Here is a 20,948-nt window from a genome sequence, read left to right as displayed (position 1 = left end):
GCGGGACGTTGACATCTGGACCTCGGAGGGGAGAGGGAGGGGCTAAAGGAAAAACTACAATTCCCAGCATACATCGCACGAGCCGCTCGCCAATCCCGGCTCGCTGGCGCTGCGGGGCGTTCTTCGGCGAGCCGACCGAAAGGCTCAGTGGCGGCGGCGGCGGCGGCGGCGGCAACGTTTTCTGCGGCCGACGGAGGTGGAAAGGCGGGAGCCGCGGCGGTCTCCTCCGGTAGCGGCAGACTCTCTGAGGCCCGCCTTCCCCTCCCTGCAGCATGGCTGCCACAGGAGGTGGGCACGGCGGTCTGGAGCCTCCGGGCGGTTGGGGAAGGGGGCGGTGAGGGGCTTTCGAGGCCTTGCCGGATGGGGCCTCGGGAGGAGGAGGAGGAGGAGGAGGAAGAGGAAGAGAGCCGGGCGGATATGCCTCTTGTGGGAACCTGAGCGACCCTCTTTGTGGGGTGTCCCACAGCTGGGGAGAGGTGGCTAGAGTGAGGGAGGTCGGGTGCTTTGCTCTTGTCTTTCAAGCTCATGTTAATGATACTTAAACCCCCCCCCCAAAAAAACCCCTATTTCCCCCCCCCCTCAATATAGAGGCATGAAAGGTGGTCGCCGTTGGCTTTTATCATAATACTTCCGTGGGTGGGTGGGGGCGTTTTAGGTGAGCGTAACAGCTGCTGTCATCCAGAGAAAGAAATGCTACAGATCAGAGGTTCCTTCAAAAGTAAGCCGGCCTTTCTTGCAGACTTTCATAGCCAGCGACTCTCCAATGAGGACTAGAAACCCTATCTCCGAGGAAGTCTGCTGGGAGTCTGTTTTGCCCAGCACTTGGTCCTGGGTAGGTGCTCAAGAAGGAGGGTGCCTTCCCTTTTTTATTCCAATTTGTTAAATTTGGGTAGAGGACAAAAACTGCAGCTGGGAGAACGCGTTGCCAACATGGCTGGCTGGTGGTGAAGGTTGCCAGAAGTTGTAGTTCAGTAACAGGGCAAGCCACAGGTTCCTCTCCCTAGATGAAAATACAGTCATTTTGAAAGAGAAGGCCTTTATTTTGGAACGGCCTGTCCTCAGAGATACAAAGTGAAATGCTAATTTAGAAGCCATGTTCTCTGATGGGGAGTTTCAAGAGGATTAGATCATGTTTGAAACCAGGAAGTTAAGGAGAGATCCAGGCCATCCCTACACTCCTTTTTATCTCACAATTTACAAATGGTAGGGGAGTTAAGAGAGAAGTTGGATTTTGTTCTGAAGACACATGGGGCAATAAAAAAGAGTGGAGATTGGTGGCATTGTGCCTCCTCTTCTATCCCACGCTCCGTAACTCCATCCTGGCCTCTTAATCCCAGACTTCCCTGCGTATCACCATCGGTGTGTAAAATTATACATTTGATAGAATGCCAAAAATGAGAGTATGAAAAGCTTACTATTTCGCACATTTCTTAGGCATTCTATGCAATTCCAAAAGGCAAACTGGTAAAGTATAAAATACTCCCACTAAAAAGCCATTCTAGCCTTTCTTGTTGCAACAAGTAGGTCGATACTGGACTTTTTCTTTTCTTTTTTTATTCTTGTTTTTTCATTAAGAAAAACTTCCTACTAAAAGACTTTCTTACTGAAATCTCCATAACATAAAATTGCTACAAAAATTACAGTCGCCAGGAGTTGAGCTTCACCTGAGAGTGTCTTGCCTTTATGTATATTATTACCAGAATGTATGTTCTAAATTAAAAAGCAGCAGAACCTGATTTGTAAAATACTCAAGCACATCATCTGTCTTCTCTTGGAATACTGGCTTCTTTATTACCACCAAAACAGGTTTTATATTGAAATACTGCTTGATTGCCATTTTGCCAGAAGTTCTGAAATATGTCTAAGCTTGGTGTTCTTTCTGGTGATGTGCTAAGGGTTGATGTATTATTTTGTTATTATTTTATCATCTATGTTGCATATTCAAGGCTAACGAATAAATAAAAAAGCAAAGTCATAAAATTCACACTAAAATTAATTAACCATTTATCTGTTGGCAAAAATATATTCTAAATTCTCCCAAATGAAAGTATTCCATGTTCTCTGAGTAATGCAAAATAAAGCCCTCTTGACTCACATGAGGCCTTAAAAGTTAATGCCAATTGTTTTAAATGATGCCAAGAAATATTTGATAGTCTGTACAGTTCTTTCCATATAGGTATATGATCCCTTGCATGTTGCAGCCTAGTTGCTGCATTGTTTGGAACATTTTCCTGGGATATGCCTTTATAGAGCACACTGCATGAATAATGCTTACTGTATTTTACCAGTTCACATCATACATGATTCTTGTTAAAACTACTCCTGCAAGTTGACTAATAGATGAGGATAGATGAGGATCAACAGCACACCCAGAATGATAGCTTCCTTCTTTTAGGAGGAGTACAGCCCTATTCTTATTTTAGAAAACTGAATATGTGGATCCAATTGGATATGTGGATTTGAGCATTTTTTGGAGTGCCAAGAGCACGGACTTGGTTTTAAAGATGGGACGGAAGACAGAAGTTTTAAGTCCTTCTTTTGACATAAGTGAATTTATCTATCCATCTTCAATAAAGGAATGATAATCATTGTCAAATGCAACATCTTGGTATTTTGTAAGTTCTTACTGGGTGACTTTCAGCAATCCTGTTGTGTTCTGTGCAAACAGAATAGGCTCTTCTTTGTTTCTTGTATCAGCCACTTGTGAGATGCCCTTTAGGGTTTAAGAGCACATTGTCAAAGAACATAGAAAATGTATGGCTCAGATATAGACTTTTCAGGAAAGCTAGGCCTTTACATGAAGTGTCCCAAATAAGGTGGTTTGAGCTGATCATTTGTGTCTCAAGTGAGAACTCTGGATTAATTTTGTTCTGTGATCTATTTGTTTGAATTTAGGGGGAGAGGACAGCCATCCATTCTTGGGAGTCTTCAACACTCTTTTTATTCCACTTCTTCCAACTTTCATGTCCATAAAGTGTCACAGAAAAAAAACCAACATTGCACGATTTTGATTTTTGTAGGTGTAGACATGACTTTTACAAGGTCTTCATCGCTACTTTGTAGAATATTTGTACTTTGTAGCATATTTCTGAAGTACTGCTTCTTTTACTGTTGATAATTGATCCCAAAAAGCTGAATGTATCTATGGAGATTCTCAATCATTCAGGTCATGGTTGTCCCAAAGGTGCTTTTTCAGGAGACAAATGGACTTTCTTGTTTTTTCTTTGAAGACATTTTGCTTCTCATCCAAGAAGCTTTTTCAGCTCTGACTGGATGGTGGGGAATGGAAGGATATAAATCCATCTATTCCCCACCATCCAGTCAGGGCTGAAGAAGCTTCTTGAATGAGAAGCAAAATGTCTTCAAAGAAAAACAAGAAAGTCCAGTTGCCTCCTAAAAAAGCACCTTTGTGATTACCACTTCAGTATTTTCACAAGCATTGATAAAGAAAATTTGGATGGAAATATTTATTTGGAAAAAAACATTTAAAATTGAAGTATAGAAAATAAAGGGAATCCTGCAGGATTAGACCAAGTGGCCATCTAATTAGCCTGCAATTTCCACCAAGCATTTCTGTTGAGCAAGACAGAAAATATCAGTAAATCAATATATAAGGACATTTTGAGGGTGCCATTAAGGAGTCGGGGTTTTAGTGATGAATTTTCTCTGTAGTTGCCTCCAAACTCTGAAACACATTGTATTTTGGAGTATAGAGTGTCACTGTCCTGTTGGCCTTTAGGAGGACAGTTAAGAACCTATTACTTCACAAAATATTTGGCTGCTAATGATGTCGTGATTACTGTTCGTTAGTTTTGCAGTTTTATTTGCATTTTCATGTTGTTTATCTGTTATATACCTTATACTTTCTATGTTATTTTGGTTATTATTTGACCACCTCTTTCCTAAGAATGCTTTGTGTCTCAGGAAATAGTGGTATGTAAAATTTATTATAAACAAATATAGATTAGATAATTGTTGGCCCCTAATACTTATGAGTTACCCATGAGAATCATCATTTTCTTTGTTTTTAATTGTCTCAAGTCATTATAATGTGGAGCTGAAGTGTATTGTTGGTTTTAAAAAGTCACTTGGAAATCCTTTTACACTGAGTAATAGATGAGCAAATAGAGAAAGATCACAGTATTCTGAAAGAATTTCAATAAAGCTAAGCCATCCAATAAATCTGCAGTATGATGAGTTCCTTGTCAAATTCTAGTTTCTAGGTACTTTTTGAACGTGCTTCATTTTACATTAAGTCAAAGGGAGATTTATTTATTTATCTCCCAACATCAGTATGCTACTTCCTCTTCCAATTAGTCTTGACTCTACTGAAAATTAGTACTTTGATTACTGAGGATTCATATGGCATGTTGATTATTTCAGTAAAAACAAAATACTGTAAATATAGAAACACTGGACCTATTAATAGGTTTATAGTAATAAATGTTGGTAAATTATAGTGTATATGCATAATTTGTTGCCATTATTTCGAACTTTTGTAAGGGGTGTGAGAATATATCAGAAGCATTCTAGGGTTGCGAGGTATAGAAAGGATTGGGAGCTGCTGATCCAATTAGTTAAGACTTCCTCTGGTAGCTCTTATCAGCCAGAATTAACTAAACAAACAATACGTTATCACTCTTCTATGGAGACAGAAGAAAATCAAGCATTCCCCCCACATACACTCCTGTATAATTACAGAAATAGTTGCTTTAAAGCAGTGTTTCTCAACCTTGACAATTTTAAGGCATGTGGACTTCAACTCCCAGAATTCCACAGCCAGCTTTGCTGGCTGTGGAATTCTGGGAGTTGAAGTCCACATGCCTTAAAATTGTCAAGGTTGAGAAACACTGCTTTAAAGACATACTCAGATCTCAAAGCTGAAGTCTAAAGTTGAAACAGATTGATATTTTATCAAGAAAAGATTTTGACATTTACTACTATACCTCATTTTTTACTAGTTTTCTCATATGCATCCTACTGCTTCAAGCCTAAAAGTTGTAGCATCAATAAGATACTCGTCTGATAAAATAGGTGAACTTATTGTATTCTTTGACAATGTGACAAAATTAATGGACCAGCAAAATGCTGTGGATATGATTTACTTGGCCTTCAGTAAGGCATTTGTAAAATAGACCACAAGGTATACTTGATAAGATAGAAAAATGTGGGTTAGATACCATCATCAGATGGAGTCATAATTGCCTGACCATCTGAACTCAACATGTAGTCATTAATAAAACTGCATCTACATGCAGGGAAGTATGCAGGGGGCACCTCAAAGCTTTGTCTTAGGCCCAGTACTCTTCAATATCTTCATAAATGATTTAGATGAGCAGATAGAAGAGGAATTCATCAAGCTGGCAGAAATAGCCAACACTCCAGAAGATAAACTCAAGATACAGACGAATCTTGACAGACTTGAACACTGGGCCTTATCTAACAAAATAAAATTCAATGGTGAGAAAAGTAAGGTTCTATATTTAGGCAAAAAAAAACCACGCAAATATATGGGTACAGAATACGCAATACCTGGATCACCAGTAGTAACTGACAGGGATCTTGGAGTCCTACTGGTAAAATGTTAAAGATAAACGTTTCCCTGTCTAGGTGTGTCCATCTTGTGGAGCTCATCTCCATTTCTTGGCCAAGGAAGCCAGCGCTGTCCACCCTTTTCTGTGGTCATGTGGTCAGCATGGCTATATGCCAAAGGCACATTGAACACTGTTACCTTCCCACCGAAATGGTACCAGTTAATCTACTTGCATTTGCATGCTTTCAAATTGCTAGGTGGACAGGAATCCTAGTAGGCAATCACTTAAATATGAGCCATGCTGCAGCTGCCAAAAAATCCAGCACAGTCCTAGGGTGCATTAATAGAGAGGTAGAATCAAGATCATATGAAGTATTATTATCACTTGATAACATCTTGATAAGACTACACTTGGAATATTGCATTCAGTTTTGGTTGCCACAATATAAAAAAAGATGTTGAGACTCTTTAACAGCAACAAAGATGATTAGGGGACTGGAGGCTAAAATATAAAGAACGGTTGCTGAAATTGGATATGTGTAGTTTAATGAAAAGAAGGACTAAGGGTGACACGATAGCAGTGCTCCAATATCTAAGGATTTGCCACAAAGAAGAGGAAGTCAACCTATTTTCCAAAGCACCTGAGCTCAGGACAAGAACAATGGATGGAAACTAATCAAGGAGACAACCAATCCAGAACTAAGGAAAATTTCCTGACAGAACATTTAATCAGTGGAACAACTTGTCTCCAGAGGTTGTAGATGTTCCAACACTGGAGGTTTTTAAGAAGGGATTGGACACCATTTGTCTGAACTGGTATAAGTTTTCCTGTTTGAGCAGGGGTTTGGACTAGAAGACCTTCAAGGTCCCTCCCAATTCAGTTAGTTTTACTCTGTTATGGGAAAGAGTTGCAAGTCAAAACAATATATAAGAGCAAGAGAATAAAAAGTATAGAAAAAATATAATCTAAAATAATTGGATATTAAAATAATGTAACTGTCCTCAAATATAATATTTCTTGTTTTTTTATTGTTTGCAGAATGATAAAAATAAGATTTTTCCAAGTAGAGAGATATCCTAGCATTGTACTGATGTTTTTTTTTTGTTTTTGTTTTCTTTTGCAAAATTCAGAAATTTGAATTGTGCAGAGAATTTTTTTTAAACAAATACTTAGGGTGCGAGGTGTTATTTGGCAAAGTTTGGGAAGATATCTCTACTTTTGTCGGTATACAGAATATTTTCCAGCATTCGCATCTAATGAAATACGGTTCACGTCTTGAACCATGGGAATCGATCATAATATGTGCCATTCTTTCTCAAGTTCATTTATTTCAATTTTTCACCAGAACAAAGCAAATTTACCCAAACATTGTATGGAACTCCTTCTTCAAGCATAGCCATTGGTGGGATGGATCCCTCTCATGCTTGTAGCATTCTCCAACAGCTCAAAATGATGTACGATGAAGGACAACTGACAGATATTGTGGTAGAAGTGGATCATGGGAAAACATTTTCCTGTCATCGAAATGTCCTTGCTGCAATCAGTCCTTACTTTAGGTATATAATATTTTATTTTTAGTGTATTATGTGTATTGTACGTGAAGTATTTTTGTTCTGGTATGCATATGTGTGTTTGTGAGAGAGAGAATGGGCAACAGATTAATTCATTTAAATAGTCTGATCTAGCATATACTAGCATTCTTTTATTTACAACAATGTAGGAATTAAAGCTGTTAGAATAGTTTGGCTATTATTAACTGCTTCATTCCTTGACTTCTGAATTTTCAGGGTCTATAATTATTTTTCCAAACTTATTTGCAAGGCATCTTGGATATTTCTAAAATTTGTGACAACTTGCAGAAGTTGGATCACATGTATTTTAAATTGCTTTTCACGTGTTTTATAACATGACAGAATTTTGCATAATTTTGCAAATCACTATTCCCCTTTCCCAGCTCAGAAAGTTGTTAGAAATTACAATTGATTGTTTAAAACTCAAATATAACAGAATAGATAAGCAAAGAATAAATAGCATTTAATGAGCTTATGTTTCCCAATGCAGCCACAGGAAACAGTTTTTGAGATTAATGTGAACCTCTTGCCATATAGTTGGTTATTGAGTTGAAAGTGTCTTTTCTTTAGATCTGATCCAGTACATTAATCAGATCTGTGGGTCTTCTAGTTATGCCTTTGGCATCACCATTACTCTGGCACTTGCAGGCACCTTCTCTGGAAAAGGCCAGGAATAGCAAAAGCTAATGTGAATTATGCCTCCTTTGCGAGAAAGAGAAAAGAAAGGGGTAAGCCAAAGCAGAGCTCATGCTGGCAGGCACTTGGAGCTGGGAAGGTGCAAATGCAAGCTTCTGTTCTAAAAGAATTGTTGGACACCTATAAATATATTTGGAAATATAAATATATGGAACTGGCTCACTCCAATAGAATTGGTCTACTACACCACCTGTGCTAGCAGAAGGGGCATGTCCCTGAACCACAGCATAATAAGCAGCACTGGAGCTTTGCGGGGGGAGGGGAAGGAATAATTGTTGGGGGGGAAGAGGAAGCAGTCCCTTACCTTGGAAGAACCGAGGCAGGAGTTGAGAGGGACCAAGGCTGGAATGGCTTGTATGGGATGGGTCTTCAGGAATTTGGTTAGTGACAGCAGTAGGTAGTTTTGGGATTGCCTTCACTGCATGATGCAGTTATGTGATATCATGCTTTATGACCACATAACTTAGCAACATAAATTCTTACCCGAATTACTGTTCTCTCCGTAAGGGGAGAGATGAAGAGTTCCATTTCTGAGGAGTCCTTGCTTCTCCCTGGGCTTGCTTGTTTTCTTGCAGACGTTTCATTCCCCAGACTAGGTAACATCATCAGTCTGATAATGTTACCTAGTTTGGGTAATGAAACGTCTGCAAGAAAACAAGCAAGCCCAGGGAGAAGCAAGGACTCCTCATATCAACTCTGAGCTACAAATATTTTCCTTTATTACATTTCGATACTAACTGCAGATATGCATTAAACACAGCGTAAGAATAATAAAATCTATAAAACGATCGAAACAGTTGCCACAAGTAATGCCACAGCACATATTGGTATGTCAAATGCCTGAGTGATTTTCTTGTGAATGGATGCCCTTTTGGGTTGATGCCAAAAACTTTTTTCTAAAGCAAGATAGTTTATCTTACCAAAGCACCTGAAGGGAGAACAAGAAGCAATGGATGAAAACTAATCAAGCAGATAACCAACCAAGAACTAAGGAGAAATGTCCTGACAGCAAGAACAATTAAATAGTGGAACAACTTGCTACCAAAATTGTGGGTGCTCCAACACTGGAGATTTTTAAGAAGAAACTGGACAGCCATTTGTCTGAAATGGTATAGGACCTCCAAGGTCCCGTCTAACTCTATTGTTCTGTTAAATAATGGGGATTTTTTAAAATCTGAATCATCCATGATAGCACCTCCCGCAAAAACATATTTTTACAAGGAATATTAATGTAGATGTAATATGTTTCCATAATTTAATCCCACATACTTCTGAGTTCACAGCAATAGGAAGTCTATACTGGAATAGGCTTTCACAGTTGTATTTATTGGGCAATGTTGAGCTACAGGGTTTAGTGACAGCCAATTTCTTCTGAAGATGCCCGCCACAGTAACCAGAAAAATATCAGGAAATCTGCTGTCAGACCACAGTTACTAAACCCCAAAACCCAACACTGCCTATTTTGGAGTCACTTCAAGAAAGAAAAAATAGTTGAATAGTTGCTTTTAAATAATATAAATTATTCCGTACTATACATAAAAACTTCTCCCAACCTGTTAAAACTATGACTGGGCTGTCAAACTGTCGGCCCGTGGGCCGGATGCATCATAGCGAAACCACGCCCACCCCATTACCGGCAATGGCAAAAAAGTCATGACACGTCGCAACATGTCACATGATGTTGTGAGTTTGACACCCCTGAACTATGGTGTTTGTTTACTTCAACACCTGTATTATAATCCTATACATATCTCATTAGAAGCCTCTTTAGAGTTCAGTGGGACTTATGTTGGCAAATCTTTCTAGGGTTGTGGCTTAATTCTTCAGGGTTAAAAAAGTTACTTTCTTGTTCAAGTATTCTGCACAACTTTCACCAAGCCAAATCTGTGCTTTGTGGTATAGATAAGCCAGTTGCTAATAACAACTCTTCAGATAATCATGATATAACTTTTCTGAAATTTTGTTTCCATTGTATCCAAAATGTAAGAAAACACTGAATTTATTGCTGCAGGAGCAGCAAACATTTTAGTCTGGATTGTTGAGAACAGGTACATAGACAATCCAGACAGTGTAGGCAGTTCTCTCTTAGGCATTTTGATTATCCATGTTGCAATCCTTATTTTTTAGCAGTAGCATGCATATAAGCAAGTGTTCTGTAACTCTCAACTAATATAAAGGTGTTAAAACTCTAATGGTAAGATCTTAACAAAGTCAGGATTCTGCTGACTGATTTAAACTCTAATGTGTTTGGTAAAGAAAAATAAGTCTGAGTATTAATAGCAAAGTTGAAATGATGGTTGATATGTTAATTGTAGTTTTTATTAATTGTGTGCATATCCCCATTTTATAGATCTATGTTCACTAGTGGCCTTACTGAGAGTACCCAGAAAGAGGTTCGGATTGTTGGTGTTGAAGCAGAATCCATGCATTTAGTACTAAACTACGCATATACCTCCAAAATAACATTGACAGAGGCCAACGTCCAAGCTTTGTTCACTGCAGCTAGTATCTTCCAGATCCCTTCCATTCAGGACCAGTGTGCTAAATACATGATCAGTCACTTGGACCCACAGAACTCCATCGGGGTGTTTATTTTTGCTGATCACTACGGACATCAGGAATTGAAAATCAGATCGCAAGATTACATTCGTAAAAAGTTCCTGAGTGTCACCAAAGAACAAGAGTTTCTCCACTTGAGGAAAGACCAACTTGTAAGCATATTGGACAGCAACGACTTAAATGTTGATAAAGAAGAGCATGTCTACGAAAGCATTATAAGATGGTTTGAGCATGAGCCTAGTAAAAGAGAGGACCATCTGCCAGAAATTTTTGCCAAATGCATTCGTCTGCCCCTACTGGATGAAGCATTCATAGAGAAAATCCCTCCCATGTTTGCACAGGCTATAGCCCAAAACTGTGTAGAGAAAGGACAAAACGGTGCCAATGGCTATACCCAGAGGCTTGGAATGACTGCTTCAGAAATGATCATCTGCTTTGATGCTGCCCACAAACACTCAGGAAAGAAACAAACAGTGCCTTGTTTAGACTCCATTACAGGGAGAGTTTTCAAACTATGCAAACCGCCTAATGATTTAAGAGAAGTTGGGATTCTTGTCTCGCCTGACAATGACATTTATATTGCTGGAGGATACAGACCGAGCAGCAGTGAGGTTTCCATAGACCACCGAGCAGAAAGTGATTTTTGGATGTACGATCACTCCGGCAATAAATGGATCCCTAAAGCTCCGCTGCTTCGTGCCCGGATAGGTTGCAAACTGGTTCATTGCTGTGGTAAACTGTACGCAATAGGCGGTCGAGTTTATGAAGGAGATGGGCGCAACTCCCTGAAATCCGTGGAATGTTATGATGGCCGAGAGAACTGCTGGACAGCTGTCTGTCCGATGCCTGTAGCAATGGAGTTTCATAATGCTGTGGAATATAAAGACAGTATCTATGTTTTACAGGGTAAGATGCTTTGTGTGGGGATATGGTGAGATTTGAAGTTAGCACTGACAATTGAAGTATTGGAAGAGAGTAATTTGTTGCTGGTAGTTTCCCAGCTAATTGTACCATAGAGGATGGATGATCCTATTCATATCCTATAGTATAGGCAGAGCTAAATTATGCTATAGTGCAGAAATGTCAAACACAAGGTCCGGGGGCCGGATGCGGCCTGCAAAGTGGTTTCATGTGGCCCGTGAAGCTATCCTGGAAACAGTGAGGGAACGGCCCCCGCTGCCTTGGCCCTGGCCCAGGCTGGCCGGGAGCCAATGTAGAATTTTGTGGTGGCAATTTATGCTGAAACACATTCAGTCTTAGCTCCACAAGGCTGTCTGGAAACAGCGAGGAACCAGTCCCTGCTGTGTCGGCCCCGCCTCCTGGGTGCATGCTGGGGAGGTGTCACCCTTTGTGAGGAATGAAGAAATGGACCATGCCTTGGTGTTTGCCCCGATCCCACCCCCTTCTGCCAGAGACCCTCAGATCTATCCCACTCCTGCCCAGGTCCCCACAGGCCCCCTTGACGTGAACAATGTAGAGCTGGCCATGCCCACCCAGTAGGCCGCACCCACCCTGGCCACACACACACCGCCCCCCCCAAGGGCAACCACAATGCTGATGCGGCTCTCAATGAAATTGAGTTTGACACCCCTGCTATAGTGCATATATCACTTGTACGTGATAATATTTTTGCATGCTGTTGAGATGTTCTGATATAACCTACAACAGGAATTATTTACACTCTGTAGTTGATATGGACAGCCACTGACAGAAGTATAATTGAATGCTATTTAAAGGTATTACTTTAAACTACTTTAAGTACTACTTTAGAAAGTGCTATTCCATCGTCCATCCTTTTTTTTCTTTCCAAATTTCCTAATTTTTGGACCAGTGTTTTTCAACCTTAGCAACTTTAAGAGGTCTTTTAGGCAATTTTCAGAATTCCCCAACCAGTACAGTTTGAGCCAATAGTCCACGGTTTGTATTATTGAAGGTCAGATATACTTAGTCATTGGCAATAAAAAGAGAGGGGAGTGAGAAAGAAGCTCACACAATTTCAGGATTCTGATACAAAGAGTATTAATCCCATTCCCCACACACCTACATATACATAGCACCTATTTGCATAAAAAGAAAGCTCCTATTTGGCACCAGTTAATATTTCCTTCAATTGTGAATAGCAGTCAGGACTGAATCCCAATAGAACTATGGTGAAGATGGGAGATAAATGTCCTCCTCATCCTCATACCATATTCCTAGTTGAGCTTGTCCAACAGTCTTCCATTTGTTTTTGTTTTAAAAATGTGCTTGAAAGCTTGCATATTTGGTTTGCAAACACTTTCACATGAACATTTGAATCTAAAGACATCTTAGAAGCCTGCTTCTGCTGGACTCCTTTTCTACTCACACGGTTATTACCATTAATTAAGGTGTGGGAAACATTCTAAAGTATTGCTTTAAACTACTTGATTTGTATCTTAAAAGACACGATATAAAAATTGCAGTTGTTGTGATAATATCAGTACTCAGCTTTCATGAAGTCAGTAAACCAAAGGAGATAAAAGTTTATTTTTACAGCTGAACTATTATTTTGTTCTCTGTTGTTTGTACCAAACTTTTTAATGCTGTTTGCACAATAAATGGAAAGGTTTCCAGTGAATACTTCATCCTGATTCATCCTCCCCAAATTATTAACTTCCAGATGTGTTGAATAGGTGATAGTTGGCTTGGGTACAGGTGCCAACTTTTCTGTAGAAGTACAAAAATGATACACTTAAAGCTAGGGTCTGCTGAATAATATGGGTTCTGGATTTAGCAGTTGCATGTCTGGAACCAATATATTCTCCCTAGAGAAGTGAATATTTATTATGTTTAGTTAAATGTTAGCAGAACAGGCTATAAGAGATTTAATGTGATGTAAGGTAAATATAGAATACAATAAAGTTGAAGGTTCCTGTGAATATGCATAAGTATCTTAATTATTTTTCTAAAAAAATGTGACTTGATACAGATGTGAAATGCATTGATGTTATACAAGGTATCTTAGAGTGGTTTTTAAGTATACAGCTTACACTAATTTTAAAACTAAATTTTAGAAGGATCTAAAGACAGGATTATGTAAGGACTCTGCCCTTCATTACTTTATGTTTTCAGTGGGGAGCTACTTGTTTTTAATAAAACTGGTGGATGTTTCCAATGGGATTGGAATTTTAAAAGTTTATGGATATAATATTTATTTTGATGAGCCGTGGTAGCATTTGCAGGAGTTCAATTCTGATCGACTCAAGGTTGACTCGGCCTTCCATCCTTCCAAGGTCAGTAAAATGAGGACCCAGATTGTTGGGGGCAATATGATGACGTTGTAAACTGCTCTGAGAGTTGTAAAGCGTTATGAAGCAGTATATTAAGTCTAAGTGCTATTGCTATTTGTTAACCTTTTAATGAACAATATGTAGATAATTTATAAACCAAATTTTGTGAAACTGCTGCTACTCTTTCTTCTCACTTTACTGACCAATTTTGAGTGTTAAAGCATGGATCTTATAGTGAATTCAATAGAATTCAGGTCAGCATTTAAACTTTTCTGTAGTGGGGAAGAAGTCTTGCTTCTCTATCATCATTGCATTCACATCACCCCCATTTCTCATTTTATGATCAGGCTACATAAATTTTGTCCTTAGAAAGGTTTGACTGACCATGCAGTAGCCAGTTGTGATAGATTTGTCAGGCATTTAGAGAAAAGAACTGAACATACAATTATATGAAAAAGAAAGTACACCCTCTTTGAGTTATATGGTTTTGAGTATCGGGACATAGTAAAAATCATCTGGTCCTTAGCAGTTTCGAAAAATAGGTAAGTACAACTTCAAATGAACAACAGTACATGGCATATTACACCATGTCATTTTTTTTTATTTACAAAAAGAAAGCAAAAACGGAGAAGCCATGTGTGAAAAACTAAGTACACCTTATGATTCAATAGCCTGTAGAACCTTTGGCAGCAATAACTTGTAATCTTTTTCTGTATGACTTTTATCAGTCTCTCACATCACTGTAGAGGAATTTTGGCTCTTCTTTACAACATTGTTTCAGTTCATTGAGATTTGTGGGCATTTGTTTATGCCCACATAACTCTCTTACGGTCCCGCCACAGCATTTCAATCCAGTTGAGGTCTGGACTTTGACTGGACCATTGCAACCCCTTAATTCTTTTCTTTTTCAGACATTCTATTGTAGATTTGCTGGTGTGCTTGGCATCATTGTCCTGTTGCATGAGCCAATGTCTGCCCAGCTTTAACTGTCAGACAGATGACCTCACATTTGACTCTGGAGTACTTTGATATACAGAGGAGTTCATGGTCGACTCAATGATTGCAAGATGCCCAGGTCCTGTGTCTACAAAACGAGCCCAAATTATCGCCCCTCCACCACCGTGCTTGATGGTTAGTATGAGACGTTTGTGCTGATATGCTGTGTTTGGTTTTTGCCAAATGTGGCACTCTGCATTATAACCAGACATCTCCTTTGGTCTTGTCTGTACAAAGGAGAGTGTTCCAGAAGTCTTTGTGATGTGTTCAGATACAATTTTGCAAATCTGTGCTGTGCTGCCATGTTCTTTTTAGAGAGAAGAGGTTTTCTCCTGGCAACTCTTCCAAACAAGCCATACTTGTTCAGTCTTTTTCTAATTACACTGTCATGAACGTCAACATTTAATATGCTGAGGCCTATAGAATCTTGCATTTTTTTTTTTGCAATTTCTCTGAGCATTGCACGGTCTACCTTGGGGTGAATTTTCTGGGATGTCCACTCCTGGGAAAATTGGCAGCTATCTTGAATGTTTTCCACTGTTTATTTATTTATTTATTTATTTATTTATTTATTTATTTATTTATTTGATTTGTATCCCGCCCTTCTCCTTACCGGACTCAGGGCGGCTGACAGCCTTATAAAACCAATATTACAGTAAATACCAATTTAAAACCAGATTAAAAGGAAATATTTGCAATGGCCTAATAATTAAAATTTCCCTTAAAAACCCTACTAAAATTCCCTAGGCCAATCCCGCTTGTTGGAAAAGCCATGTCTTTAGGGCGCGGCGGAAGGAGGGGAGATCCGGGATCACCCGGATCTCTGGGGGTAGTTCGTTCCAGAGGGTGGGGGCTCCCACCGAGAAGGCCCTCCCCCTGGGGGTCGCCAGCCGGCACTGTCTAGCTGACGGCACCCTGAGGAGACCCACTCTGTGGGAGCGTACCGGCCGATGGGAGGTAATCTGCGGCAGAAGGCGGTCTCGGAGATATCCAGGTCCGATGCCATGGAGCGCTTTGAAGATGATGACCAACACCTTGAAGTGCACCCGGAAGGCCACCAACACCTTGAAGCGCACCCGGAAGGCCACCGGCAACCACTGTAGAACGATGGACTTTAAATTGTTTGGAAATGGCCTTATAACCCTTCCCAGATTGATGGGCAGCAACAGTTGCTTTTCTAAGATCATTGCTGATGTCTTTCTTCTTTGGCATTGTGTTAACAGGCACCACAATGCTAGAAATGCCTAAAACTTCGGCTTTTATATAGGAAGTATAAAACTTCGGCTTTTATACAAGTAGTCTCACTTGCTGATGATCAAATGATCAAGGGCACTTGATAGTAGCACCTGGCTGCTACTTAGCCTTTCATACCAATGGAAGCAGTAAGGGCATACTTAGTTTTTCACACATGGCTTCTCCATTTTTGCTTTCTTTTTGTACATACAATAAATGATGACATGGTGCAATATGTCATGTGTTGTTGTTCATCTGAGGTTGTCTTTTCCTACTTTTAAGACCAGATGATTTTTAGTATGTCCCGATACGTAAAATGATAGAACTCAAAAGAAGATATACTTTCTTTTGCACTTGACTGTATCTGCTGTAAATTTGTTGCCACCGTTCCTGCTGTTCCTGGGAGTTTTTGGGACCACATCTGCTAGGCGATTGTAACATCAGTTTCTTTACTGCAGCCAGATACTTACAGGGATAGGCTAACTATCTGTGGTCCTTATTCAATATGATTGCTAAGTTCCAGGAGGAAAGGTATGCTTGCATGCCTCCAGGGAGGAATCACTTGCCTTTCAACCTGAGGTTTGCATAATTGCCTTGAAGAGCCTGTCCCTGAACCTTGAGAGTGTACAGTAGTGGTCAAAATTGTGGAAACCTTTTGGGAAAAGTGTATTTTTGAGGTTTGATGGCTAATAACACCACTTTTTTTGGAGTAGTACCATAAAATTATATATCAGTGGAAAGATAATTTAATCAAGAATGTAACGCAACATAGTTTGTTCAATTATCCGTATTGTATTCTATGAAAAATTATAGCCAAATAACCAGAAAAAGGAAGCACAACTTGCTTAGGTTGATATCAGGCAGCTTTCCTTCATCTGATTGTAGCCAATGAGCAGGAGTGTTTAGAGAGCCAATCAGGTGTCATCTTGTTTTGGCAATGAGCCAATCAGATCACAGTAGGATTCAGTTATTGATGTCATGTATTGAAGCTGAGAGGAGGACATTTGTCAGTGTGTTATGTGATCGCTAGCAAGTTGGTTGGGTTTTTTTTTATGTTCTTTCATTTAGTGAGCTTGTAAAACATAATAAAATTAAAGTAATGGTGCAAAGAGCTGACTGGTTGCCCAGAAAGCGATGTAAAATAGTATTATTAAGTGAACAAGGCTACAGTTATAAATAAATTAGAAGAAAAATGGGTGGAAACGTAACCAAAGGTGGCATTTCTACTGTACACTTTTCCCAAAAGGTTTCCACAATTTTGGCCACTACTGTAAACAAACCATCCAGTTGCAAATATTCTGTTCCTGGGCAAGTTGCTGAAAAGGATGGCTAGTCAGCTACATTTCTCTGATCCATTTCAATTCATCTTCAGGCCTAAATAACATAGCAAAAGCTTTGGTTGCCCTGATTTTAGAAGAGAGACATGGGAAATGTTACTATGTTGACTCTCTTGAATTGCTCAACATCTGGTTATGGCATATTACTGAAGTGGTTCAGTGGGTTTCAAATTGAAGGTACTTTGTCAACATTCCTACGTGTAGGACTATCACCAGAGAATAGCTGTTTTGACTCCTCTTTAATGCATATAACTGTGAGAGATGACATTCAGATCTGGCTTTTTCCTCCCACATGGATCAGAAGGGGTTGAACTGGTGCTTGAGTGTTGCCTGCAGCTATGATGAGGAATAACAAACTGCAGCTGAATATAGATAAAATGGAAGTACAAATAATCATCAGACACAGAAATGGGAAGTTGGTCAGTACTGTATGAGGTAGTGCAACCTGAAAGAATTGGTATAGAGGTTGCCTTTCATTCCAGTTTGTCATTAGAGGCATAGGTGACCTTAATAACAAGAAGGGCTGATGCTTAGCTTCGGCTAATACATCAGCTACAATATTACCTGAACATAGATAGCCTATTCTTAGTGGTCCGTGCCTTAATAACTATATGATTGGTTATTATTGCAATGTACTTGTCATGTGGAGATGACGAGGAACGTTATTACTGGTACAGAGAACAGATATAGCTAAAGAAAGGGTCCAATGCACTGCACTGGTTTCCTGTAAGCTACAATTCCAGTTTTGCCTAGGACTCAGTTAATTAAAATATTGTCTCCCTCTGTACCATCAAACTCATGTATAAAAATGAGCTGAGAGACTCTACTTGTGGACCCACTGGTGAGTTTGGCTCACAATTGGTAGCCAAAAGTAAGGCCTTCGTAGTGACAGTGGTCCAGTTATGAACGTCCTCTTAAGAGATGTTAAGCTTCCTACACACACACACACACACACACACACACACACACACACACACACACACACACATCCCTTCAGAAAATAAAATAGTTTACCTTCTAGTGAGTGAATGTATTAGAATTGGCTTTGTCCACAATTTCAGGTATGTCTATAATGTTCTCAAAATTACAGGTGTGGTTTACAACCTTGTAGGTTTAGAGCAGGGGTCTTCAAACTTGGCCCTTTTATGTCTTGTGGACTTCAACTCTCAGAATTCCTCAGCCAGCATGCCTGGCTGAGGAATTCTGGGAGTTGAGGTCCACAAGTCATAAAAGGGCCAAGTTTGAAGACCCCTGGTTCAGAGGCTTCTGGGTTACAAGATTTGGTAGTATACAAAGTTAGTAAGTAAGTAAGTAAGTAAGTAAGTAAGTAAGTAAGTAAGTAAGTAAGTAAGTAAGTAAATATTTTCTGGTATTGCATATTGTTTTGCAGAAATATTTTAGGACAACTCTTAATGTTCTGTATGATGCACCAATATCTGATAGTTCATTAGAAATTATTCTTAATATTGTTGGGCCAGTTGCTTTGAGGAAAGTAGAAGTCTTAATCCATTGCTTTGGAGGTTGCTTAATAGTGTCTTAAGGCAAGTTCTTTACATTTTAGTTTCCCTTCCTTTCTGTCCCTTAGGAGAATTCTTCCTCTGCTATGATCCTCGAAAAGATTATTGGGGTTTCTTAACTCCGATGACTGTGCCTAGGATCCAGGGGTTGGCAGCTGTCTACGATAACTCTATCTACTACATTGCTGGAACCTGTGGAAACCATCAACGTATGTTTACTGTAGAGGCTTATGACATTGAATTGAACAAGTGGACTAGAAAGAAAGATTTCCCATGTGATCAGTCCATTAATCCATATATTAAACTTGTTGTCTTGAAAAATAAACTTCATTTGTTTGTTCGAGCTACTCAAGTCACAGTTGAAGAACACATCTTCAGAACCAGCAGGAAAAATTCTCTTTATCAGTACGATGAAGCTAATGACCAGTGGCAGAAAGTGTATGAAACTCCAGATAAGCTTTGGGATCTTGGACGTCATTTTGAATGTGTTGTTGCTAAATTGTATCCACAGTGTCTTCAGAAAGTTATTTGACTCCTCTCCCCTCTCCCTTTCATTGGTAAAAGGCCTTAGTGACTTTGGTGTTCCATTGCTATCAGAAACATCTGTTTTTAAGAAAAAAAATCATTCCCGTCAGTATTTAATGTGAGCTGAACACACTCCCATAATTACACACACATACAGTACATGTGGGAATGGGTGCTCTTTAAAGGTTGCAGTGGGGAGAGGGAATAGTTTAAGTTTTTAGTGGATGTTTTCTTGTAGATTATGGAATGGGTTACAAAGTGCAATTATCAACATTTTCTCATTTGATAATATTCTAGAGTGACAGTTTGACTAAAAGAAAGAGTAGATGGATTGGGTAACTATGCACTATAACAAGAATAGGAATAGGGAAGGTGAAGAGATCAAGCTTGAAGTGATTTTTTGTTTAAAATACGGGTAAAATCTGAGGCAATATCGATGGGTTGCAATTTTCGATTTGGTGACAGTAAATAAAAAAAAAAATTACCCAGCCCTCTTCCATTTATTGAAATGGTACTGAAATATTTTAAGTTTATACACTCCGGTAAGTTGTGAAAATTCAGGCAAATCATGTATTTCAATGAAGAAAAGGTGACATAATCTCTACATAGTACAAAACTCACAAGATCTTTCTGCAAATTTGAATGTATAATTACTATTTATGTGCAGTTGTTTACAGATTCAAAGTAAGATTATTGTGAATATGGGAGGTTTGGGTTTTTCTTTAACCAAGTGCATTGTAACATTTCCTTTGGCAGAAATAACAGATTTGGAAGTATTTTCTTTTGTCAGCTAGAAGTGTTTGTATTCTTGCTTTTGGATTTTCCCCCACCCATTTTTCACTGCAGATTTCCTCTGGCTTGCTTTTTTTTTTTAAAAAAAAAAAATCTGAATCTGAACAACTGCACATAAATAGTGTGCATTCAAATCTGCAGAGAGAAATTGTGGGTTTTGTATCTTATAAAGATCATGTCACCTTCTCCTCACGGCTTCATTGAAACATACAGTGTGTTCAGGATTGTCTAAAATCTGACGTGCAGCTTGAAAGAAATAGATTTAAAGTCACCAGAGAATACAAGTTCCCATTTGAGAGAGAGAGAGCTGCCCTTCTTCAGATGGCTACACTGCTTCTCTTCTGTAGATTTAATTTTAAGTTTAGTGGGGTCCTTAATCTTCCATTAGTATTAGGAGAGCTATTTCTGCCAATTAAATGTAGATGTTCAAAAGCAGCTGAATATGTTAGTCACTCCATAAAGGGCTAAAACCCAATGGTGCTAGTACAATTTTCATACTTGTAAGTCCAAAATAGGTCAAATGGAGCTGCTATGCAAGCAAGTTGGTAGTATTGATGTCTCGAGTCTTAAACACACTTGCTGCTTTTGTGCGTGGACACCTATTTTATTTAAATATCTTATATGTTGCTGGTTCCTATATAAATATAGATAGTCTTAATGGCCTTTTGGAAACAGTTCCATCTTTGAAAGTTAACCGCTAAAGGCACTTTGTTTTGTCCACTCTCCTGTAATTTTGGCAGTGTAGCTTAAAACAGTTCCACATAGTTGACCATAAACTTCCAGATAAATGTATTGGGATGCATTGGTATAGGGTAGCTCTTGGGAGTATGTAATATTGGGCCTTCTTGTAACAGTACAGCAAACTAATGTATTTATTGTTTCCACTATTGCTAACTTGGCATAAAGTTGGTGAGATGTTAACTCAAAAATATATCCC

At 39.1% G+C, this 20,948-nt stretch overlaps 1 protein-coding gene across 1 annotated transcript; it reads left to right on the top strand.

The window, feature by feature from the left end:
- Positions 1-268: 268 nt before the first annotated feature.
- KBTBD8 (kelch repeat and BTB domain containing 8) lies at positions 269-19,236 on the top strand. Its single transcript, XM_015825380.1, has 4 exons — positions 269-288; positions 6,880-7,090; positions 10,152-11,266; positions 18,763-19,236. The coding sequence occupies exons 1-4, from the start codon at positions 273-275 to the stop codon at positions 19,224-19,226; spliced, it is 1,806 nt and encodes a 601-aa protein (XP_015680866.1). The 5' UTR covers positions 269-272; the 3' UTR covers positions 19,227-19,236.
- The last annotated feature ends 1,712 nt before the right edge of the window (positions 19,237-20,948 follow it).

This window comes from Protobothrops mucrosquamatus, unplaced genomic scaffold (genome assembly GCF_001527695.2).
Source record: "Protobothrops mucrosquamatus isolate PMUCROS unplaced genomic scaffold, P.Mucros_1.0 scaffold2607, whole genome shotgun sequence".
Classification (NCBI taxonomy): Eukaryota; Metazoa; Chordata; class Lepidosauria; order Squamata; family Viperidae; genus Protobothrops; species Protobothrops mucrosquamatus.
The sequence above is the reverse complement of the archived record's forward strand: the minus strand, read 5'-3'. Positions and strand labels throughout refer to the sequence as shown.